This window comes from Mirounga angustirostris, unplaced genomic scaffold (genome assembly GCF_029215605.1).
Source record: "Mirounga angustirostris isolate CCGP_5_RB_7025 unplaced genomic scaffold, mMirAng1.0.hap1 SCAF_14, whole genome shotgun sequence".
In the NCBI taxonomy this organism is placed as follows: Eukaryota; Metazoa; Chordata; class Mammalia; order Carnivora; family Phocidae; genus Mirounga; species Mirounga angustirostris.
Genome location: NW_026991722.1, coordinates 73,062,535 through 73,087,232, shown reverse-complemented (window position 1 = coordinate 73,087,232; position 24,698 = coordinate 73,062,535). Strand labels below are relative to the sequence as shown.

At 44.9% G+C, this 24,698-nt stretch overlaps 2 protein-coding genes across 23 annotated transcripts in view; both read right to left on the bottom strand.

Annotated features, from left to right (window-relative positions):
• Positions 1–3,708, bottom strand: part of PITPNM2 (phosphatidylinositol transfer protein membrane associated 2) — a 131,172-nt gene extending 127,464 nt beyond the window's left edge. For 6 of the 10 annotated variants that reach the window (XM_064578255.1, XM_064578256.1, XM_045887774.3 and 3 more), the window contains exon 1: positions 3,562–3,708. The gene's annotated coding sequence lies outside the window, so the exon portion shown is untranslated. The remainder of the gene's footprint in view (positions 1–3,561) is intronic. The other 4 variants (XM_045887770.3, XM_045887775.3, XM_045887776.3 and 1 more) reach the window with 2 other exon arrangements.
• Positions 3,709–5,167: 1,459 nt separating this feature from the next.
• MPHOSPH9 (M-phase phosphoprotein 9) overlaps positions 5,168–24,698 on the bottom strand; it is a 62,200-nt gene continuing 42,669 nt past the window's right edge. For 10 of the 13 annotated variants that reach the window (XM_064578260.1, XM_045887786.2, XM_054510548.2 and 7 more), the window contains 9 exons: positions 24,378–24,479; positions 18,288–18,422; positions 17,247–17,422; positions 16,119–16,265; positions 15,143–15,263; positions 14,234–14,337; positions 13,260–13,507; positions 12,868–12,936; positions 5,168–9,030 (listed from right to left, as the gene is read on the bottom strand). In XM_064578260.1, coding sequence (XP_064434330.1) covers positions 8,929–9,030; positions 12,868–12,936; positions 13,260–13,507; positions 14,234–14,337; positions 15,143–15,263; positions 16,119–16,265; positions 17,247–17,422; positions 18,288–18,422; positions 24,378–24,479 — 1,204 coding nt within the window. In that variant the 3' untranslated portion in view covers positions 5,168–8,928. Of the gene's footprint in view, positions 9,031–12,867; positions 12,937–13,259; positions 13,508–14,233; positions 14,338–15,142; positions 15,677–16,118; positions 16,266–17,246; positions 17,423–18,287; positions 18,423–24,377; positions 24,480–24,698 lie in introns of those variants that run through there. The other 3 variants (XR_008507105.2, XM_054510549.2, XM_064578263.1) reach the window with 3 other exon arrangements.

Genomic DNA, 24,698 nt, shown 5'->3' with positions numbered 1-24,698 from the left:
AGCCTGATGCGGGGCTCGATCCCAGGACCCTGAGATCATGACCTGAGCCGAAGGCAGACGCTTAACGACTGAGCCACCCAGCGCCCCTTACTTATTGTATTTAACTCACTTATCTGTCCTGATTTCCAGAAGCCTTTTGTGATGACTTACAAAGAATATAGACAGAGGAGCGCCTGGGTGGCTCAGTCAGTTAAGTGTCTGACTCTTGGTTTCAGCTCCGGTCATGATCTCAGGGTTGTGAGATCGAGCCCCGCGTCTGGCTCTATGCTTGAGATTGTCTCCCTCTCCTTCTGTTCCTACACGTCCCCCCCGCCCCGTCACTTGTGCATGTGCTCTCTCTCTCTCCCTAGAACAAAATAGATAAAATCTTAAAAATATAGATAGATTTACACACAGAGAGAGACAAAAGAAATAGGAATAAATATGCTGACCATGAGGCTCAGTGAATACCGTTCTAGATGGAATACTGCATTGTGCACCAAGCATTCTGGAAGCCAAGAAGAAAAGGTAACCATAATCACTCAGAAAGACAGTAGTGTGGGCGGCAAGGGGAGAATCAGGCAGTAGTGGGTAAAAATCCAGAGAGCCTTTGGGCAAATCAGTTGATCTCCTTGTGTTTCAATTTCTTTCTCTGAGAAAATGGGGGAAGAATGCTACCTAACTTATAGGGCGCACGAGGCAGCCCTGTGCACACAATGCATGTTTTCCTTCCCCACCTTCCTTCTCGTGGTCAAAAGTGTAGCAACCTCGTTTCCTGCAGGGGAAGCAAAGTTTGCCTGGCCTTAAATTGGAAGAGGAATTTTTCACGCAACACTCTGTTGGAAGCCTTGAGCAGAGGGGGCACTGCCCCCTGTTACAGTTCTAGAGCAAACCAGACGTGGATTGGCCATGGCTCTATTTAATAACATCCCCGGGTCCCCAGTAGAAGCTGGATAAACATCAACAGAACGAGCTATGGAGAAGCAATGCAAAGACTGCTTAGCTGCATCTGTGTCTGGCGGCAGGGGATCCTGTTAAGCTGGTTTCAGAATGGCTGTCTGCAAGGGGATTGATCTCATGTAAGCAAGGGTGATAAGTGACCAGCAAGCCCATGACTGCAGACTCTGACCACTGCTCCTGCCCAGCGCTAAAGCCTCAGGAATAAGATCCTTAGAGCCCTTCCATTGCAGAGCACACGGCCCATGGCATCTTTCTCAAAAGCAGCAAGGCAATGATCTTGAAGGACCAGAAGATTCCTCTTCTAATCTTTACATATAAGGGCACATTCTCCATGACTGGCTCTTCTCAGAGACCAAGTTGGAAAGACTTAACGGGATGGGACGGTTAGGAGAACATCTGCTTGGTTTTAAAATCGGCCTCAGAGAGGGAGAAAAGTTGGATCCCCCAAGAGAGAACGTACAAGAAGTCAACTTGGGGTGAGGACTCTTGGCGGCATCTGAGCTGACCCTTCGCCATTCACCCAACGTTTTCCTGAGAGCCTACCACAAGCCAGGCAGTGGGAATACAGAGAAAAGCATTCCAGCACCACTCCCCCAGACGCTCAGTCTAAGTGGGGATGTTGGGGGCCACCTGTAAACAGATTACTGCCATTCAACATGGTACATCAGGTCAGGATAACACAAAGGTAAAGGTGATCAACTTTCCCTGGGAAGGCCTGTGAGGACAAGCCTGGGTTCTGATAATAGATGGTTGATAAGAGAGAGGAGAGGAGGCAGAGCCCAGATCCTGAGGGCTCTGTACAGTGCAGAGGAATTTTCTTTCAGATTCCATAAGGAACAACCAAGACCAAGAGAAACCAAGTGTCTTAGTTAGGCGCACACAGATACTGTAGGACAGCCAGGCCTGGATCCTTGACCGGGGTAGTCCAGTTCTCTGGCCTACTTCCTCCCCGACACAGTGAGCTGTGGGAGGCCAGAGAGAAGGGCCATTCCACACTCACCACCCAGAGAACAGCAGAGTATGCACTGTCCTAGTCATTTGGCAAGTCACTCCCTACAAGAAAAACAGCCCTACCGAACCCACTGTGCTTCTTCCGCAAAGGGAGAGGTCTGGGAAATCTCTTGTGATCAGGACCCACAGACTCTTAAGAGAAGAAAAATAATTTAACTGCAAAAGTCCAGGAGCCAGATGAGCTGGGGCCCTGGAGGCAAGCTGGGAAGGGGGCTTCGACTCCATCTAGCCGTGGACTGTGCGCACGGTGCTGAGCCAGGGCGGGGGACTGGGGAATGACTCAAACTCCACGCCTCTCCTCCAGGAGCTCACAGGCCAGCAGGGGAGATAAAAGGCAGGCAGGCACAAAAAGTAACTGTAAAATAAGGCAGACAGCGATAAGAGCCACACAAGAGATATTAAAGTGCAGTGACACTTCTGAGCAGAGACAGTCACGCTGGGGGCCTGGGTGCTAGTTAAGGTCCAGAGGAAGGACAGGGCCCTATCCAGCAGCTCCAGTGACACCCAGGCGGGGGTGAGAGCCCGTAGTGGACCAAGAAAGATGCTCAAACGAGGTCTCCTTTGAAGATTCCCGATTCTGGAGAGGGGGAGGTGGGCAAGCCTGAGACTTTGCAGAATTGCCCCAGCCCCTATTTCAGAGGTAGGGAGAGGAGTGTAGGATGAGGAATCTAGAATTTCCATATAGGGGCAGCAGGTCCGCTGAAAGGGGACAGAGCTAGAGGACTTGCCTTGAAATGACATTTTCGTAGCAAGCACATTGTTTACTTAGAATGTCGATTTGGGGTTTCTTGGGGGGGTGGTATTTGCATCTTATGGGGGAGGAGCAAGTGGTCCCCTCTCCCCCAACCAGCCATCAGCTCTGCCCCTGATAAGAAAGGATGAGGGGGCCACTCCAAGAGAGCTGGTACCTCAGGTTACAACGGGAGAGGGAGACTCTCGGGATGGAGATGGGCCAGATTTTCCTCCAGCCAGAGGGGCACCTGGAGCACCTTCTTCTAAGTTCTGGCCCCTCTCGGAGGGCCACACCCCATGCTTAGGCCCCAGACAACCCACCCAGCCCCTGCCAGGGCTGGAGGGAGGTCCAGGGGCAGGCGGGGAACGGCGGAAGCCTGGACAGAGGGCTGTGCCCACCACTTCCTCCCGGCCCCCTCCTGGCCCTTCCCTCAAGAGCGCGGGCCGGACCGGACAGGCCCAGCACTGCACACACACCTGCCCCTTGACCGCGGTGACACTTGTCACTGGGGGAGGGGAGTCCTCCGCGCCCCGGCCGCAACCGACGGAAATTCGGAAATTAGCCTTTGGGGGCCGCCCCGACTCCGGAGGGCCGGCGAGTCCCCGGGGGCCGGGCTCCGGGGCGACTTCCTGAGGCAGGGGTCCCCGCGCGCGCCACACCCTCCTCCCCGCGCGGGGCGGCCGGGCCGGGTCTCCCACTTTCCCCTCCCTCCCTCCTTCCCTCCCGGGCGGGCGGGCCAGCGGGGGCCGGGGGGGGTGCCCTCCGGGGCCACCGCCCGGTCGGGGTCGCCGCCCCGCGCCCGGCTCTCCGGGGCCCGCCGCCAGCCCGGGGAGGGTCCCGGCCGCGCCGCCTTCCGGCCGCGCCGCGGACACACTCACCCCGCTCTGCGCGGCCGCGGTTCCGTCCTCTTCGGCCGCGCTGGGCCGCCGCCGCCTCACGCCGCCGGGGAGGCGCGGGCCCCGCGGCCCCGGCCCGGCCGGCTGCGCCCCGCGGCTCCGCGCGCCGCCGCCGCCAGCTGGCCCCGGGCGAGCGGCCGGGCCCCCGCGGGCATGCTCCCCGGCCGTCGGCGCGGGCGGCGGGCGCGCACGTGCTGGCCCCGCGGGTCTGGGCGCGGGGCGCGGGGCCGCGGCGGCCGAGGCGGACGAGGGGGCGGCGGCCGGCGGGGCGCGGGGCCGGGCGCGCCCGCGGACGGGCTGGACAGCTCTACGCCGCGGCGCCGCCGTGCCCCGCGCGCCCCAGCGGCCGCTGCTGCCCGTGCGCGCCGGGCCCGCCTCGCATTCCCCCACTCGGCGGCGGGCCTGCGCCTCCGTCAGGCCGCGCGGGGAGCGGCGGCGAGTCCCGGCGAGGGGCCGCCCCCGCCCGCCCCGAGGGCTGGGCTCCGCCGGAAGAAGCCCGGCAAACTTCGGGCCGACTCGCCGTCCCCCGCCGCGGCCTGGGCTCGCTGCCCCGCCGGGCCGGGGGCGGGGGGCGTTGACGGTCCTGGAGGAGCCGAGTGCACTCGCGGAAGGGGACGAGTAGGCTTGCGGGCACTGCCCCTCTTAAGTAGCTTTCTTAAAAACGAAGGTAAGCAGCAAGATGACCAATCTAGGGGAACAAACTGCATACGACTTCATGAGGCCCAAACCTGGATGCTGGCTACTTGTATCGGAGACCAGGTGTGCAGCTGACAGTTCTTTCCCCGGCCCCGAATCCATTCGCTCCGGGCTAAAGATGAAAATGCCCCTTGGAAATCAAAAGTAGCGGGAGTAGTAACAGCCGGAAGGGACGCGTGAAGCTCTAGTCCCCGACCTCGTAAAGGCACTGCAGAAGGATCAGAAAAAGCTTCATCTTGAGGTTTCCTCCCGATTGGACTCTCCAGACGTGAACAAGACGACCGAGAGGGCACTGGGTGAAACTTAAAATGGCCAAGTGTGTATTTGGATTGAGCAGGAATGGCCTTTTGTGCCAAGACCTGAAGTAATGGAATTAAATCGGGCACAGCTAAAACCTAGCTCACCTATCACCAAGTATCACTTCCTGTGGGTGAAAGGCGCACTCTCCCTGGAAGGGCAAGTGCTAAAATTAAAGCAGTCCCAGACTGTTCTGATAAAGTCAGAGAGAGGAAAACCACCAGAGGCTGCTCATCCCTGTGGTGATTGTCAGAATTGGAGAGGAAGCCAGGAAAGCCATCATTATGCAACTCTCAAATTACCTTACGCTCTTAGGACAATTGCTCTGAGACCAGTGAAGGTGTCCCAACAAATACAAAGCCCTCACCTTCCTCCCTCCACCAAGAGGTGCCTTAAGTCCCACTAAGAAAGGTTTTCGGAGCATACGGACATCTCCAGAGTCAGGCTCTTTGCCTGTCCACCAGCCCCAATTGAGGCCCTGGGTGATACCATCGTAACCTTGCCATGATTGCACTCAAAACTTGCAGGCCTTAAGCCCATCAAAAAGCAGATCTCACAATAACCCGGTAGGAATAAATACACGAATATCACAATGTAGTTCATATCCACAGATATTTATTGAGTGCCTGTATACAAGAATGAAGACATGAGGGTCCCTGCTCTGACAGAGCTTACAATTCCATGACTCCCATACTTGCCTAGAGTTAAAAACACCTGCAGCAAGCACTTGTCTTTGCCTATCAGCAGCACTGCAGGAAGCAAGTGTTTCACATTATATTTGGTCACTGTTACAGTGCAATGGTGAGTAAGACAATTATCTTTGAAGTCTGTAGTCACAGCGATGACATGGTATATCATGTCCAGCAAATGCAAATTTATGGCTTGATTCCTCCTATCTGAGAGGCATCTATTGAAATAAAACATAAATCGGAAGGAGAAAGCTTCTAAGGTCCTAAGAATACTGGTGTAGTTTAATCTATTATCAAACTGCCGCAGAACTCTTGGCAAAAAATTATCTCCTGCAGAATGTGTGCAATATAATTGGTTTAATCAGACCTGTACATCTCATGACCACACACACTCTCATGACGGGTAAACATGATTTACCTGTAGGATTCTTAAGGGGTGCTAGGTATGCACTTATTTTTTAAAGCTTCTTAAAGCCTCACAGCCCAAGTGGCACATTAAAATGTAATGAAAATTGCTTTTGAGATAAAAATTAGAATGACAAAAATGTCTAATTTTACTACATATTTAAGTGCAGAATTCAAATTTAAATAGCATTCAGCAAAGCACCTGGCTTTTCAGAGTTAAGGAGGGGAACACGGTTCGGTTGTACGTCAAACTCTAAAAACAATCCTCATCTTTATATATGGCTCTTCTGATGCCCAGTGCCGGCCTTCCTGCGGTCCTACCTTACAGGCCCCCACGGTGGAGGTCTAGTTATGGAACATTCAAAGGAGCCATTATTTTGCTTAAGTGGCCACCTTTTTTTTTTTTTTAAGGAAAATAGCCTATATTTACATCAAATAACCCATCACCTATTTAAGATGCTTCTGAACTTCTACCCAACAGGTTACCAGTTTTAATAGTCACGTAAAAAACAAACACCTCACACCAGGAAGAGGATCATTTGAACTCCAAATCTCATTTTTCTTGCAAAAAAGTGGAGAGATCATCTTAGACCACCTAACAGAAATGACAACCAACCCAAGGTCATTCTTAAGTCAATTGCTGGGGGCACAACCTACTTTTCTATTTAAAAAGTCCTAAATCACTACTTCAAACACCTCATTAACTCAGAATGAATCTGAAATGTGTACTTTTGTTGAAAAGTTACTAAGCACCAGGTACTTTACATAATCTCCTTTAAAATGGAAGGAAGCTTCTTATCGCTTCATCTTATCTCTTGCTGCCGAGGGGGGCAGGCCTGAGCCTGGTGATGACCCAGGTCTGCCTGGCTCTCCCTCCCCGGCCCAGCAGCTCTGCCCTTAGCCACCCCTTCGGCATCGGCGGGACAACATACTGTGCCTGGGGGCTCCTGAAAGGAGAGGAAGGGGGCAGAACCAAGGGAAAAGAGAGAGCAAACTCTATTTGCATTGAAATAATCCTAAAATGGAAGGTGCACTCAGGTTTACTCCCCAGCAGCTCAGCCCCAGCCGGACACGGAATAGTTCACCTCCCAGGGACACCGGCTACTTTCTAACATCGCCACCTTTGGGGTTGTTTTTAAGCTGAGCATTCTATGTTTGTAAATTAAGCACAAAAAAGGGAAAGATGGCTCAGAGGATTTTCCTTGGTTCTCCTCTTCAAAGCTATGAAGAAAAAGGTTTTTTTAATGTTTAAGTAAGTAACTGCTACTTCCAATCTATGATACGTTTCAAGAATCAAAGCGCGTGTCTTCTGAGAGGCACAGAAGAGGTTTTGATGGGGTTTCCGATCTTTCTTGGAATGAGCCAATAGAGACTACTAAGAAGATAACTCCTTCACAAGATAAAACTATCTCTTCTGAAATGGCAATTTCCTATTCTTGAGATGGACTTCGTGATAAATGGAGAGAACAATGAATATCCTAGTAATTTTCAAGTTAGATTTTAATGTCACATATAGGAACACAAAGGGAATACCGTCGGTAAAGTCAATCCCTTTACTAGGTCTTGACACAGCTGTACTGGAGCTTGATTAAAATTAACTTATTCTTTACTATAATTAGTTGACTTAAAAAAAAAAAAAGGCTAGAAAAAAATACTACGAATAAAGGCACTTATTTGGTTGCTGAATAATTGTGATTAGCCCAAGGTCTTCAACTGGTGGCAGGAGTCAGGAGCAAAGGTTCAACTCATGGATAGGAACACAAGAGTCAGGTGTCAGATGGCCCCTCCCTATGGAGGACCCCTCTCCCCCAGCAAAGCTGAGAAGGGAGCACCGCTGGGCAGCACACCTGGAGCTCAGCCAGGTAAGCTTTGGTGAAGGGTACTCAAAGATAGTTTGAGATCCCTGCTCAAAGGCATACACAGACCCTAGTGGAGTGATGGTTGGCTTGGCTCATTAGAACTACAAGCTACTAAGGGTCACATAAGAAGAAAAAGTTCAAAAGAAAACCAAACTTTAAAACCTGAGCTTTATCAGTGGGAATAAATATTGAAAGTTCAGAATGCGTCTATTTATGACCGTGTACAGGAATATGGGCACTGGATTCCGACCAGCCACCGAAAAGTGGGCAGTGGAACAGCCCAGACTTGACCAGCAGTCAGACCATATACCTGCTAGTGCTGCTGATCAGAGCACAGCCTCCTGCCCACGTGCCACTGCCAAGGCCGGGAGCTGGAGCCCTCCAGCATGGCCAAAGGCCCAACGCTCCATCTACACACATTCTGTGTCCATGCACAAGCAGGCGCGGGTGCTCTAATCTAAACCTAGCATTCTGACAGCCCCTGCTATGGCAGGAGGTTTTTTTGGCAGGGGAAGAGGAGCGCAGCAGGGTTAAATACATCTGCATGGTGACTGACGGCTGAAGCCATGTACCCGGAGGAAACCACCTCACTGGGTGGTGGTCTGTCTTCCATCAAAGCTTCATCCATCAACTTATGGCCACAGCAGGGACACAGTTCCACTCGGAATGCTGAGTGCAAAGCTACAGCTCCCCAACTGCTTACCGTTTTCTGAGAAGTACTACATATACGACATTAGAGAATTACAACTCTCATTTTTCCTTCCTTACAGACAATAAAGTTCAAGGGAAACAAAAGGAGTTATTCATAGTTTCCAAAGCTTTCCAATATTCCATTATTTCCAATATTTCCATTATTACTATTCTAATATTCACTCTAAGACGTGTTCCTAACAGGAACTGCATTACCATTAAAAAAAAAAATCCCAACACAACTAAAATCCAGGGTATGCTGCATTTTTTTTTTTTGCATTCAGCATGTATTAGTCTATTATTATAGAAGCTATTCTTAAGCATTTATTTAAAAAAACAATCATATTCACAAGGTAGAACAAGTATATAAAATTAGTGTGCAAAGGTAATTGTAAAAGGATAACACTATGTGTTTAGAAACAAGCTGCCTCCCCTGTTTACATTTCCTTACTATTGATATAAACTGGAGACTTACACTATTTAAAAATAATACTTTTTAAATAGTAAAATATACAAGAGATTCCTGAGCATAACAAAAATATCTTGAAAATATGTGGCCATTTGAAGTATAAAACAGTAAGTGTAAAGAATAGCATGATTGTAAAACTACTATTTGAAGGCTTATAAACAGTACAAAATAGTTTGCCTTTTCTGAGTGCATAATTATACATTAGTGCAAACAAAAACGTCTCAAAATTTAATGGCTACAAATCTCAGAGATTTGCAGAGGTGCGCAAAACATGAAATTTCTTTAATGTCATTCGAACTGAGCCCAGTTCTCGATTAATCCTTTCCAAACGATCTTCCAAGGCTTCCTAAGGGAAAATAACAGGAAAAGTTTTGTTAGAATTCTGCATCGAGTTCACTGATCTATAATTACAACCAAACTGAGCTTTCTTTTAGCAAAGGAGCAGGCAGAAACATTCAAATTAGAGTTGGTTTGTTTTTTTTTACACAAATCATCTTATTTATATTATTTCTTTAAACAGTGCGAATCAGTGTTTCAACCATTCAAATCAAATGCTGCACTTCAGCACCTTAACACATCCTCAGTACCAGTGCTACTTGGAGGATGCGGAAATCTCAGCAAGAGCAACGGGATCGAGCAAGGAGGTGACTCTCGGATTCTGCTGAACTGAGGACAGAACGAGAGGAGCCCAAAAGTACTTCACACACGTCACGGGAAGAAATGGATCGGTGCCTTATCCCACTGAGGCATATGTCAAACAACTTTCTTCTGACAAGAATTTCTAAGTTAAAAAGGAGGGAACACGCTGGAGGAGTTTCTTCCAAGAAACAAGAGATTTCACAAAGAATCAATGTAACAACTGCTATTTTTAAATAAGCAGTACTATTGTTAAATAAATAGAGCCTGGAATATAAATTTATCATTTTAGGTACTTTATTCAGTCTTAACTCCACTGGTATCCTGAAATAAAACTTAAAAGTTCCTCTTTAACAACTTTAATTATAAAAGGATCACATAAGGGGTGCCTGGGTGGCTCAGTCGGTTAAGTAGCTGCTTTCAGCTCGGGTCATGATCCTGGAGTCCCTGGATAGAGTCCCAAGTTGGGCTCCTTGCTCAGCAGGGAGTCTGCTTCTTCCTCTCTCTGCCCCTCCCCTGGCTCCTGCTCTCTCTCACTCGCTCACTTTCTCTCAAATAAAATCTTAAAAAAAAAAATTAAAATAAAAAAATAAAAGGATCACACGTTCACGATAAAATATTTAGAAGACAGAGGAGTAAAAAATAACCAGTTCCTCTTTCTTGTTTTTTTTCTGTAGATATCCACATCATTAAGAAGAAAAATAAAAACAATCAAATTCTCTACTTCAAAACATTTTTCAGCTGAACTTTTGTTATGAAATATCTTTCTGTGATATCATCTTAAATTAATTTGCAATATTCCATTAGATTTAACCAAGAATCTTTTAGCAGAAATTTAGGTTGCTTCTAATGTTGGATACCATAAATAATGCTGCAATAAATATTTTTAAAAAGATTTCTTTGCATACATCTGTAAATACTGCCTTAGGAATCATTCCAGAAGTAAAAATGCTAGGTCCGAAGAGATGCAAAACTCTAAAGCTTCAGAGAGAGGTCAAACTATATTCCAGAAAGTTTGTGACAATTTCTAATTCCACCTGCCATGTATGAGAATATGCTTTTCTAAATCCTGGGTACTGTTTTGTTTTGCGTGTGTGTGTATTTAAATACCTGCCTATGTAAGTTTTTTTTTTTTTAATGATGCTTTTGGGGGTGCCTGGGGGGCTTTTTTGGTTGAGTGTCTGGCTCTTGATTTCAGCTCAAGTCATGATCTCATGGGTCATGCGATCGAGCCCGGGTCAGGCTCTGCGCTCAGTGGAGAGTGTCTGCTTGAGATTCTCTCCCTCTGGCCCCTCCCCTGACCAGTGCATACACGCTTTCTCTCTAAAATAAATAAATAAATCTTTAAAAAAAAAAAAAAAATGCTGCTTTGGGGCACCTGAGTGGCTCAGTCGTTAAGCGTCTGCCTTCAGCTCGGGTCATGATCCCAGGGTTCTGGGATCGAGCCCCGCATCGGGCTCCCTATTCAGCGGCCTGCTTCTCTCTCTCCCACTCCCCCTGCTTGTGTTCCCTCTCTCGCTCTGTCTCTCTCTGTCAAATAAATAAAATCTTAAAAAAAAAAAAAAAGTGTATGCCTAGTTAAGCGTCCGCCTTCAGCTCAGGTCACGCTCAGCGGGCGAGTCTGCTTCTCCCTCTTCCTCAGCCCCTCCCCAAACTCATGTTCTCTCTTTCTCTCTCTCTCAAATGAATAAGATCTTTTTTAAAAAAAGATGCTTTGGGGGCACTTGAGTGGCTCAGACGTTAAGTGTCTGCCTTCAGCTCAGGTCATGATCCCGGAGTCCTGGGATCGAGCCCCACATCGGGCTCCCTGCTCTGCGGGAAGCCTGCTTCTCCCTCTCCCACTCCCCCTGCTTGTGTTCCCTCTCTCATGCTGTCTCTGTCAAATAAATAAATAAAATCTTTAATAAATAAATAAGTAAAGATGCTTCTGTTCAAATATGTAGTTTTTTACTCATTGGTGAGGCTGAATATTTTTCATCTTTTTCTTGCCAATTTTTCTTTTTTCCACTTATGAATCGTATTTAAGCATCTTCAGTCCCTTTCTGCTGTCACTGGTCTCCTTACTGGAAGAAACAGCTTTGACATGTACGAACAGGCTCTACTCCCTTTTAAGTTATTTTAAAAGCTTACAATCATTATATAAAAAATATATATGTAACAAATGTTTCAGATAAATTTACAATCAGAGTATCCACAAGTTTTCCTTCTGCCTTCCCAATAAGGAAGAAGAGTTTCATGTGTTGAGTCTTACAAATTATTGAGTAAAGACTTTTGGAACAACAAAAACAATAAGAGACTTAAAGTCTTAAGGAGAAGTTAGGTATATAAGCCCAAGGAAAGACCTCTGCTGTTTTCTTTGCTTTTTTTTTTTTTTCCTTCTGGTATCACAGATCAATCTGAAAATGAATTTTTCCTGAAGTTAAAGCACTGAAAAGCCAAAACATGCAGTTATATAAGAGACCTATCCTTGTCGTTATGCTTAAAATGTTACAAAAAGAGACTGTAAATGTCCCATGGTTTCATGCATTTTGATTCTCTCTGGAAGGCAACTAAAAGAAATGCACATGAGCCGCTTCACCTGAACCATCTCCTGCTCAATAATGGAATCACATCTCTCTCTCTCTTTTTAAAATATTTTATTTATTTGAGAGAGAGTGTGAGCGAGAGCAAGAGCCGGGGAAGGAGCAGAGGCAGAGGGAGAAGCAGGCTCCCCGCGGAGCAGGGAGCCCTATGCGGGGCTCGATCCCAGGATCCTGGGATCGTGACCTGAGCCGAAGGCAGACGCTTAACTGACTGAGCCACGCAGGTGCCCCCATCTCTCTCTTTTTAACCTCTACAGCTATTCCAGTTGCAAAGCCAACTGTTCTATGTATTTACTAAATGGAAAGGGGCTGAGAAATAGAGACTGGGGAGGAAAAAACAAACACAGAAAGGGACATTTAACGTGAGAGGATTAATTTTTTTTTTTTAAAGATTTTATTTATTTGAGAGAGAGAATGAGATAGAGAGAGAGCATGAGAGGGGGGAGGGTCAGAGGGAAAAGCAGACTCCCTGCTGAGCAGGGAGCCCGATGCGGGACTCGATCCCGGGACTCCAGGATCATGACCTGAGCCGAAGGCAGTCGCTCAACCAACTGAGCCACCCAGGCGCCCTGAGAGGATTAATTTAACATAAAATCTGTTCAAAGGCATATTGTATAGTGGCATGAACGTCTTTTTCATGAAGCATAAAGGAAAAATCACTTTTTATTCCCGAAAGCCAGCACGCAGTTCTAAAATATACTATACTGCTTCTCCCTCTCCCACTCCCCCTGCTTGTGTTCCTGCTCTCGCTGTGTCTCTCTCTGTCAAATAAATAAATAAAACCTTTAAAAAATAAAAAATAAAATAAAATATACTATAATCACCAAACACTTCCTAATAGGCCGAAAGTTTAGCCCGAAAGTTTAGTTTAGTTTTTGTTCCAGGGTGCCTAATACAACATCTTGAATAATGGAACCCCAGCCGGCACCACGCCTCTAACACACGTTCAAGCTGAGACGGTTCACCTGGTTTAATCTTGTCTGCAAAGTGATTCGTCCTCCAGTAGAAGGCATTCGACTTAGTGCTGCCTCAATCTGTGAACACACAAAACAAATTTAGATAAAAACAGAAGAATTCTGACGAATGGCAGGGATGTCTGTAACAGAATGGAAAGGACAGGCTTCAGCCTAGTACTTTCTAGTGCGCCTCGCCTTCATGTAAGCGCCCTCTGTCCTGCTCAGCAAGGACAGCTCAGCTCAATCGCGATCCGAGCGCAGCTCTGGGGTGCGAGCCACAGTAGCTTCCTGGCATGGTCTGACTCCATAATTCCCTCTGACTATTCCTCAGACATAAGCATTAAGTTCAGAAAAACATTTGGGTTTTGTTTTTTGTTTTTTTTTTAAGTTTTTGTTTTTACCTGGTCTTTTTCTTTTGTAAGTTCATCAAAAAACCGTTCCGTTTCAGCTAGGGTCCTAATTTTTGCTGTATACTCAAAATCATTACCATGTGGGGCTACCGACGCGGGCTCACACCGTTCATAGCTAACTGACTTATTCTTCTCCCAGGCTGGTCTCACAGACACTTCCTTCCTTCCATGTGGCAGCAGTCCGGGAGAAGAGCTGTGATTAGCCCGGATGTCGGTGGCTGTTTCTGAGTATTTTTTTTCTGTCAGAGAGAAAAGAAATTTCTTTTATTTCTTACCAGTTTTCATGCTCAATCATATACATAACTATATATGTTATCTGACTTCACTTTCTGGAAAGGACTGCCACATACCAAAAAACATAATGAAAAGAGACACAATAATCAATCATATTTACTCAGTGCTTTTTCTCCACAGAATTCTAAAAGTTTTGCTCTCGGTTTGACAATCTGCACACCTTCCCTAAGTGAAGGTATGTAAACTTTCTGTAAACTTACAAGAACTTTAAGTAAACTTAAAGAACAAAAAAAGTTAAGCACTAAACACACACATTTAGTGGGCACAAACCCACACCAACAGTGCAGAGCTGGCATCTTACGGGGCCTGCCCAAGTGATTCACATGCATTATCTTGTAACTTTATTCCAAACTTAAAAGATAAATGAGAAAAAAGAAAAAAAAAAATCACCCGATGCCTAAGTTGCACAGAAATTAGTAAAGAGAGAAACTGAACAGTATGGCTCTGGTTAAATAAGCATTAACGCTGTCTGTACCTCAGTTTCCCAACTTTTCAATGAGGATAACAGCGTTGACACATAATATGAGCATCACGAATGCTTATTCTTAGAGGCCCTTGTGCAGAAAAATTATTTAAGTGCAGGATATTATACTATTTAGGACCTTGAAAAAAATGCCAGAAATTCACAAAATGACTAAAACCATAACTAATAATTTTTTAGGAAAAGATACCTTCCGAGTCATCTAGAGGAAGAAACTGGAGTTGTTTTCTTGGATTGGTACGTTGTAATGCAGACACAGGAACAGTATCTAAATCATCCAAAAGTATATCAAATCTATTGAATGAAGCAAGTTATTTGTGAGAAAAAAATGTTAACTGATTTTCCCTATCTCCACTAGAAAGATGAGCTGGCATCCAGTTAACTCACACATTCACGTATATTTTAAAAAGAAAGATGGTCATATAATTTTCTAAAACTGAAGTTTAATTTATATTTTCTAACACAAAATTATACTTATATATGAGAGACTTAAAGCATTTACCCATACATTATTTCCTTCAATCTTTATAACAACCTTATAATATATGCAGGGCAGGTATTATTATCCCTGTTTTATAGAAGAGGAAACCTGAGGTTCAACGAGCTTAAGAAATTTCTCAAGAGCCTGATGGAGCCAGGTCACCAGCTCTTCCATCGTAGGCATGCATGGCTCCCCACAGGGGCACACAGTGCTGACCACACTTCAGAGAGAGGACAATTGTCTCAGGCACCCAGGGAAACTTACGTGTATTGCCAGGGCCATCCCAGGACAGCCCACTTTCTTGTACAAATGGCTCAAAAACTGCCCTGTATCATAAACCTTTTCAGGAAAACAAAGAATTATCATTCTATATCCAAAAGCTGGAAGGGATTCTGAGGCAGTATTTAAATTCAGTAGTAGCCGGTATCCACAGTTAAAAACTGTTTTCATGGATTACAGTATTTTTTAATTTTTAATATGACATTCATTTAAATGATTTAAATCCAAAGGGTTCCCACTGGCAACTGAAAAATTAGTGATAGCTACAGGCATAAAGCTGACACTTAAAAAAAAAAATCAGTAATAAAATATTTTATTCTATTATTTTAGAGAACTTACCGAGTTGGACTGCTTTCATTTTTGCTCAGTAGATGACTAAATCCTGGGGACAAATTTTCTTTAGGGGATCGCTTTGGACTATAAGCCACAGTCACTGGTGTTAACATAATCTCTCTTTTTGCTACAGAAGAAAATGAAGAGGAAATATTCTCTTCCTTCAATATAATGCATATATTGGCAGAGCATACTTTCTTCTTCAGTACTTTTTTCTAACTTTAATGGAATACAATTTTATTATAAAACTTTTTGAAAGATAAATAAGAGCATACAAAAGAAAAATAATTCATAATCCTCACACCTAGAGGGAACCAGGGTCAACACTGTATCAGACTGCGGTGTCAGCACGCAGACTCAAAACCGGTTTTTCAGGATTTTAGAAGTCGACCGGAAATAAGATGGAGACACCGGTGCACGTTCCTGTCACACAGGGACACACCAACACCAGCACACATTCCTGTCCACTGTCACACGGGGCCACACAAATACCGCCATGCACTCCTGTCACACGGGGACACACAAATATCTTCAGCTGTTCTGAAAATGGAAATCGAGAAAACAAATCCAATGCTTAACCTTTAAAACCGTAACTGTAACTGACTAAAGAAACCAGAGGAAACTATATGAAAAGAAGTATATCTTTTCCAGGCTAGCTTAAATTAATTTGTTTGAACTAATGTTTAATTAGATAGTTGTCAATGCCCTCAAAAACCGTGAAATGGTAGGAGTTGCAAAAAGGAATTTGCTGAACACACACAAAAATCTCATTTGAATATACTGTGATAATTCCTTCACCTAAAGTCATAGTTATCTGTGCAGTCAGGTGATATTATTGAACAAGACCTTATTTAGGGACCCTGTGCTCAGAGGACTCTAGTAGGTGCTAGAGAACATAAGGGAAACAAAAAACATCAGGCATGTGTGCACAGCTCGGATACCACTCTTTTGAGCCCAGGAGATAGACACATCTAACTCTTACTTGGAGTACTTGATTTACGAGTTGAAGGTGGTAAAGACGAGGATCTCTGTGAAGCAGAATTAAATCTCCTCTGTCTTTGTTGGGCACATTTCTCTGGGGACCGACTTGCACTGACTGACGTTTCAGTTTGCCGAGGATTCGCTAATTCTGTAACAAACAAATGGTTAAAAAGTAAACAAAACAAACCTAGCTCTGGTTACCCGCCTTTATTAACAGATGATTACGCCAAGCAAGCAATTCTCACTATCCAGGTTAGAATGATTATTTGCAAATACACATTGTAAGGATTAAAAAATGCTTGATGAAGAAAAATGTGGGAGTTTATAATGAATTCATTCTGGCTTCCTGTTTACAATTGCCATTCAAGGTGATTTTTCAAGAGAGATTATTTTTAGAAAGCAAGTCACTAATTTATTTACTAGGAGATACTGCTTTGGAGATGCAACGTAATCAGCAGGCCCGATCAAGTGAGCACTGGAGTGAGTACAAGGAGATGCAAGTAGTGTTGACCTGTGCTTGTGAGAAAAATGGTATTCAAGATACTTCTTGGGGCACCCAGCTGGCTCAGTCAGAACAGCATGTGACTCTTGATCTCGGGGTTGTGAGTTCGAGCCCCACGTTGGGTGTAGAGATTACTTAAAAATAAAAAATTAGGGGCGCCCGGGTGGCTCAGTTGGTTAAGCGACTGCCTTCAGCTCAGGTCATGATCCTAGGGTTCTGGGATCGAGCCCCGCATCGGGCTCCCTGCTCAGCCGGAAGCCTGCTTCTCCCTCTCCCACTCCCCCTGCTTGTGTTCCCTCTCACGCTGTCTCTCTCTCTCTCTCCCTGTCAGTTAAATAAATAAATAAAATCTTTAAAAAATAAATAAATAAAAAATAAAAAAATCTTAAAATAAAAAGATACTTCTTATCCTACTGAGAGATGCTCAGTAACCAAAAAAGGGAAAGTAGAAAACGTTACATCTCACTTTATGAATACCAAATGTCTACTGTAACTTTCCAAGGACAAACTGATGTAGATATATTTCAAATATCTTTAAGAATGCTGCATAAATTTTTACTAATCAGAATGTAACATGTAGTCTATAATCTATTATCTGTCTATATCAAACAAGGGAAAAATGCTTACTATTTGAGGTGTCCTCTTTCTCTGTCTGTGTGCCCCAATTTTTAAATATTTTTCCTTCATCGAGTTCTTTTAAAGCTTTCATGATTGGTGTATCTGAAGTCTCTCTTTGTTTTTTTATCAATAAGCTTCTTGGTGAACTTTCAGATGAAGAATCCTTTTCCGGAGGAGAATGGTACCTTAAATAAGAATTGTAAGACATGCAGTGCTATGAACTGAGTATTTGTGTCCCCCCAAAACACTTGTATGTTGGAGCCCCAATCCTCAGTGGATGGTGTTAGGAGGTGAAGCCTTGGGGAGGTGATTAGATTTAGATGAGATCATGAGGGCGGGACCCTGTGATGGGATTAATGCCCTTCTAAAAAGAAGAGATACAAGATGTCTCCGCCGCACACATTCACCAAGCAAAGACCCTATAACCAGGAAGAGGGCCCTCACCAAGAACCCAACTGTGCTGGCACCCCAGTCTCAGACTCTCAGACTCCAGAACAGCCGGAAAAAGTGTTTCTTGTTTAAGCTGCCCGGTCTACGGTGCTTTAAAATAGCAGGCTGCGCTAAGACAGAGGCCCCTGGCACTGTTAGGGAATGACATGAGAGTTAACAATTACACTCCACAATGAATATATATGCTTTACAATGTAAATAAACTAAAATTGAACCTGCATGTAATAGACCAGCACTTCCCAGTCCTCTTCACATCCTGGCACATACATAAGTATTATATTTATATGGTGCTCTGGAGTAACATGGTTGCGTGGGCTGTCCAGAAGGTGCGAGGACCAACACCTTAGCCTAACCGAGAGTCTGTGCACAGCACACAACTGTCAGGAGCACAGGGTGGGGTACGGTCTGCACGGCCTTTGATCTTAAGTATCCTAAACCCATTAGCTTTTCAAAGTAAAATAAAAATCTGGTCCTCAAAAGTAAGACACTGAAGCCACAAAGAGAAGGCTCTTCTTTATGCCTTCCTGAACATTGAAAGGCAACTGAAATCTGTGAAACCATAATCGACCCTAAATATGACCTTTGACAAAGCTACCTTACCCGGGAGCACAGGTTTCCCCTAGCTGGTTATCCACTCTGTTATCCTGGGTGTCCAAAGGCTGGCCAGTAAAGATGGAATACTCCGCTCCTGGTATCAGCCACTTGCGCCTGCTGACGTCGGAGGTGGCCAGCGTGCTAGGACAGGGAGAAATGATCTGAGGCATGACAGGCTCGTGCTTCAGTGCACACGGAACACATACCGAAAACAACCTGCTTTGTGGTGGTTTTCTTTGTTTTGTTTTTTTAAGATTTTATTTATTTGACAGAGAGAGAGAAAGAGAGCACACGCAGGGGGAGCAGCAAGCAGTGGGAGAGGGAGAAGCACACTTCCCGCTGAGCAGGGAGCCCGAAGGGGGGCCTGATTCCAGGACCCTGGGATCCTGACCTGAGCCAAAGGCAGACGCTTAACCGACTGAGCCGCCCAGGTGCCCCAAACAACCTGCTTTGAAATGGTACGTACACATTTGTACAGTAATTCTAAAAGTGCATAAAACAACCTTATTTTAGATATACGAATTCTATTTTATGGTTTTCAGATCCAACCAAACTATTATTTTAGGTTTCTGTTACTTTGGGCTATTTCTGCATCTCAGTCAAGGTATTCTCCTGTCTACACAGCTCTGAACACCCCCAAATAACTTCCTACCACACTTCCTATGCTTCACACCCAACCCATAGCTCAGGACAAGGAGGTACAGCGACAGTGCCCTTCTCATTCCTCCCAGACCAGCACTGCCCAGGAGAACTTTCTGTGAGAACAGAAAGATCCTCTATCTGTACAGCCCAATACAATAGCCACTAGTCACATGCTGTTGAATTGTGGCTAGTGAGATGAAGAAGCAATCTTTACATGTTATTTAATTTTAATTAACTTAAATGAAATAGCCACACACAGTGACTAGTGTATTGAGTAGTGCAGCTGAAGGCCAGCCCTTCCCGCATCTTATGGACACCCTGCCCAACTCAAGCTCACACATCATGCATTAACCGGCCCTTTGCTAGACTTCAGAACTGTTCTCACCTTCTCCACACCTGCTCCTGCCCTCCTACTTCAGTGTCCACAGGGAGGAGCTATCCTGGACCTCTCACCAATGATTGGACTCGACTCCTGTTTGCTCACCCGCTCGCCCGCCCCTCCATTGGAGAATACTCACTGGACTTCATCATCACTAGAGAACACATCCCCTTAAGAAGTCACAACTCCAGGGGAGCCTGAGTGGCTCAGTTGGTTGGGTGACTGCCTTTGGCTCAGGTCATGATCCCGGAGTTCCGGGATCGAGTCCAGCATCGGGCTCCCTGCTTGGCGGGGAGTCTGCCTCTTCCCTCTGACCCTACCCCCTCTTGTGCTCACTCTCTCTCAAATAAATAAGAAGTCACAACTCCAAAGATTCTTCTGGCTAAGGTGCTCAATTATCACCAAGGCACTGTGACCCCAAGGCCTGTGATCCCTGGCCTCACCACTTAACCGACTGAGCCACCCAGGTGCCCCAAACAACCTACTTTGAAATGGTATGTACACATACCCTAGCTTTTTCAGCTCCCCTCTACCTACTCTGGGGTGCACAGTTACTCACTGCCTTGATCCCCTTTCCGCACTCACCTTCCCTCACCCCCGACTGGCAGCAGAGACCTAAGCCTGAGGAACACGGTGGTCTTGCTCCCGAGTGTCTACAGTCCTAGCTCTGGGCTTTGCTGGAAGCAAGCCACCCAACTGTGCAGCCTGGGCTAGCACCAGAGTCACCATCACCATCTCCACGGACACCCAACACTGGCTGACAACATATGTTTCTGTAATCGACAAGCTCCAGTTCTCCAACAGGACTCCCTTACACCTTTCTCCACTCTCCTCAAACCTCTCCCAGCCCTCCCGGTCAGCTGATAACCCCGCAGAACACTTGGGAGGGAAAAAAGAGACGAGGAGACAAGAGGTGTCTTCCTCTCTCTGCTCCCTTCCACAGCCAACCTTCTTACAATTTCCCTCATTTTCATGTAAACTCCCCGTCGCTCCCTTCCTTTTTCCCTCGATTTTTAAATTAAGAAACATTCCCCAAACGTTCTTAGAAAATTACAAAGACTACTGCAATCACTCACTTGTACTTAGTTTTAACAAACGCTAACATCTTACCATATTTGTTTTCAACGGTAAGACAGAAGATTCTGCATATAAGGTCATTTGTATTTTTTAAATTATGTCCACATAATGCACACGTCCTTTTAATGCTGCTGTTTCTACTCGTGTTTCAGATTTCTCCATGTTAACACAGACAGGGGCATCATTTTAATTATTTACCCACAGTACAATTATGCCACACCTTATCTATCCTTTCTCCTGCTGGTGGATGTTTTAGTTTCTATGCATCACCTTTCAATGCTACAATTAACATGTGTAGGAATTCCTCTGAGGTAAATATCCAAAAACAGAACTGTGGAATTTGGGGTGCACACATCTTCAGTCTTACTGGATATTGCCAAATCACGGTCCAGACAAGCTTATCGATTTTCAGTCCAACCAGCAGTTTGAAGGTTCCTATTTCTTCACATCTTTGACAAATTTTACAATGATCAGAGCTGGAGTCTGGCCTGGACTGTCTGATGGTGTGAGTGGTATCCCATGCTTATTTTAATTTGCATTTTTCTGATTACTAGTAAAATGAACATCTTTTCAATTTTATCAGCCATTTAGAGGTTTCTTTTCCTGTGAATCATTTGTTCGTATTCTTTTATCATTTTTCTATTGAGAGTTTTTCTTATTGATTTATAGTTCTTTATATCCTGGATACTGATCTCTTATTGGTTCCTGTTCACTTAAAATATAAAATATTTCAAACAGGGGCGCCTGGGTGGCTCAGTTGGTTAAGCGCCTGCCTTCGGCTCAGGTCATGATCCTGGAGTCCCGGGATCAAGTCCCGCATCGGGCTCCCTGCTCGGCAGGGAGTCTGCTTCTCCCTCTGACCCTCTTCCCTCTCATGCTCTCTGTCTCTCATTCTCTCTGTCTCAAATAAATAAATAAAATCTTTAAAAAATATATATATTTCAAACATGCACAGACATACAGATTATACTCATGCACCAACCATCTGTTTATGAACCTTGTTTGCTCTATTTCCGCTGAACAGTGGAACACTACAGATACAACCCAAGTCGCCTGTGTATCTCACCAATATCATTCCTCCAATGTCATAACCCTAGTGTAAGCGGTCAGCTACCACTTTCACTAAATTTGTATCAGCATTCCATACACGTTGTTATACTTTTACTACTTCTGTATGAATCTGTAAGATACGTTCTAAATGCTAAAGTCAATATAAATACTGTCCTACTTCTTCTGCAACCGGTATTTTGTTGTTCCAAATTATGTTCTTAAGATTAAACCATGTTGGGGTGCCTGGGTGGTGCAGTCAGTTAAGCGTCTAACTCTTGGCTTCAGCTCAGGTTGTGAGATCAAGCCCCACATTGGGCTCCGTGCTCAGTGTGGAGTCTGCTTGAGATTCTCCCTCTGCCTCTCCCACTCGTGCTCTCTCTCTCTCTTTCAAATAAGTAAATAAATCTTTTTTTTTTTTTTTAAGATTTTATTTATTTATTTGACAGAGAGAGAGACAGCGAGAGCAGGAACACAAGCAGGGGGAGTGGGAGAGGGAGAAGCAGGCTTCCCGCCGAGCAGGGAGCCCGATGTGGGGACTCGATCCCAGGACCCTGGGATCATGACCTGAGCCGGAGGCAGACGCTTAACGACTGAGCCACGCAGGCGCCCCTTTCCAAACATTTAACAACGTAAAAACCACTCTTTGCTCACGGCTCTACAAACACGGGCAGCAGGCTGGACTTGGGCTGGGGCTGCGCTTGCCAATCCCTGATCTAATGTACGCGCCGTCACACTACACAGCACCGTACATAAATATATCACAACATATTAATGTTCCAGCCGCAAGACATACAGGCCACTTTCACTCTACACAACCTTCCCAACGGATGTGCACAACTGTCCCTCCACGCAAACCACTCTCCAGTCCATCAAGGCCGGGCTGGCGCACCTAGGGGTCACCAGTCCCCGCAGTTGCTCTCTCAGCAGTGTCTACACCATTGGCCACTTCAGGGTTCCTCCGAGCACCCTGGCAGCTCTTTCTCACGTTCTTGTGCCAACTCCTTCTGGCCCCAACATCAAAACATCGGGGGGTCCTCAGAGCTTCATCCTACACCAACCTCCCACCACACACCCATCATCTATCCCAGAGTCAAGCACTACAGAATAATTCTAAAATTTGTAACTCCAGCCTAAGACCCTATTTCTGAATTCCAAATGTAAATTTATAATCACCTGCTTGATTCCCACTTGGAATTCGTATGAATCTCAAACTAAAATATTCGAAATGGAAATTCTGATCCTTACCCCATGGTCGGCTCTTCCCATTTCTTCCCTAGTTCAATATGTGGCACCTGGAGTTGCTCAAGACAGAAACCAAGGTGTTATCAGACACCTCTCTTTTAATCTTGTCATCTCATTCTTAACCATGTTCTGTGGATTCTATCTCCAGAATCTCTCGCAGACCCTTCTCTTCTGTCCATTTCTATGGCCAGCACCCAGTGAACACCGTTTCTCCTAACAGTATAACTGCCTAATTAATGTGTCTGCTTCTACTTTTCCTCTCCATCTTCTCCTCATGGCAGGTGCATTAAAAATATAGAAATCAGGGGCACCTGGGTGGCTCAGTCGGTTAAGCGTCCGACTCTTGATTTCAGCTCAGGTCATGATCTCAGGGTCATGAAATTACACCCCGCATTGGGCTCTGCACTACGCCTGGAGCCTGCTTAAGATTCCCTCTCTCCCCCTCTCCCTCTCTCCCTCCCACCCTGTTTGCTCGAGCTCTCTCTCAAAAAAAGAAAAGAAAAGAAAAGAAAAAAATATCAGATGACCTAATTTTACCACATAAAACCTTTCAAAGGCTTCCCAACAGACTTAGAGTAAAATCCAAACTCTTGACCATGGCTTAGAAAGCGATGTACGACAGTCTATGATTTCATCTGGAGCTATTTCACCCCTTGCTGGCAATATTCAGGTCACATAAACTTCCTCCAGGTTCTTTAAAACATGTTAAGCTCTTTCCTACCTCTGGCCGTAGTAAAGCTCATTTCTCTGCCTGGAACATGCCCCTCCCTCATGCCTCCCACACCAACAACTCAGCACAGGGCTTACCTCCCGGACTACAAGTCACGTCCACAGAAAGGCCTTCCCTGACCCCAATCTCACAGCACTCTTGTCGCTCAAATGTTCAATTTCAGTAACTTACAAAATTTTTTCTTTAAATAATTCACTATGTTCTAACTTAAGGTCAATGAACAAAGATCTAGAAAAAGTTTCTCATTTGACAATGACATAGGTTAAAATTTACAATTAACACTCTTTCTCATACACACCAATATTATGACCTTATGATCTACTCATTTAACATTCTTTACAAAATCATACAAAAAACCAATCTAATATGAAAAAAACTATAAATGTATCAAGATAATGCTCTGAGATTACAGCAAAGCCAATTTTGAATAAAAAACTAAAAAGAAAAATTCATACAACCTAATGAAGATCTATCTTCATAGGTCTGCCCATTAACATAGGAATAAAATTTCTGGAATTTTAGGGCTAAAAGACCTTTTGAGATGTTCTAGCTCAATGTCCTTGTTTTTAGAGATAATAAAATTGAGCTCCAAAAAAAAAACCTAAGTGATTTGCCTAAGGTCACACAGCTGGGCAGAGTCAACAAAGAAAACATTCCAAGTCTCTTTACACCCAATCTGATTCTATTTCCTCCTCTTGGCAAATGCCCCCGCATGAGAGGTTTTATGATATCTAATAATTAGATGGTTTTACTTTCCTGTTTTTTTAAGTAAGCTCTGCACCCACCACCCCGAGATCAAGAGTCGCATGCTCTACTGACTGAGTCCCAAGCGCCCCATAATTAGATGCTTTTACACATCTACATTCTATAATGAGATTTAACTCTGACTTCCTATGAGTTACACAGATGAGCTTCTCAGTTTAATGAAAGGGTGCACTTATTTCTAGCTTTACAGAGATTAAACAAAATAACTTACTTGGCACGTGAGGATCTCATGGGAGTTTTAGAACTATGGCGAAGACTTAACATATTTTCATGCTCTACTTGCTTGACCTGAGCTTCAAGTTTTGAAATTGTTCTAATTCAAAAGTAAAAGGAGAAATTAAGTACACGAGTTAAAATATAGCTCAACTACAAATTACTTATTTAACAGATGCTTCTAGAAAAGGGGTGACAGAAGAACCGCTGGTCTGTAAGCCTTTTTCAAAATAAAAGCTGAGCAAAACTGGAACATAAACTGAAAGGCAAATACATTAAACTCTACAAATAAACACGCCATATACTACAAAATTGAAGG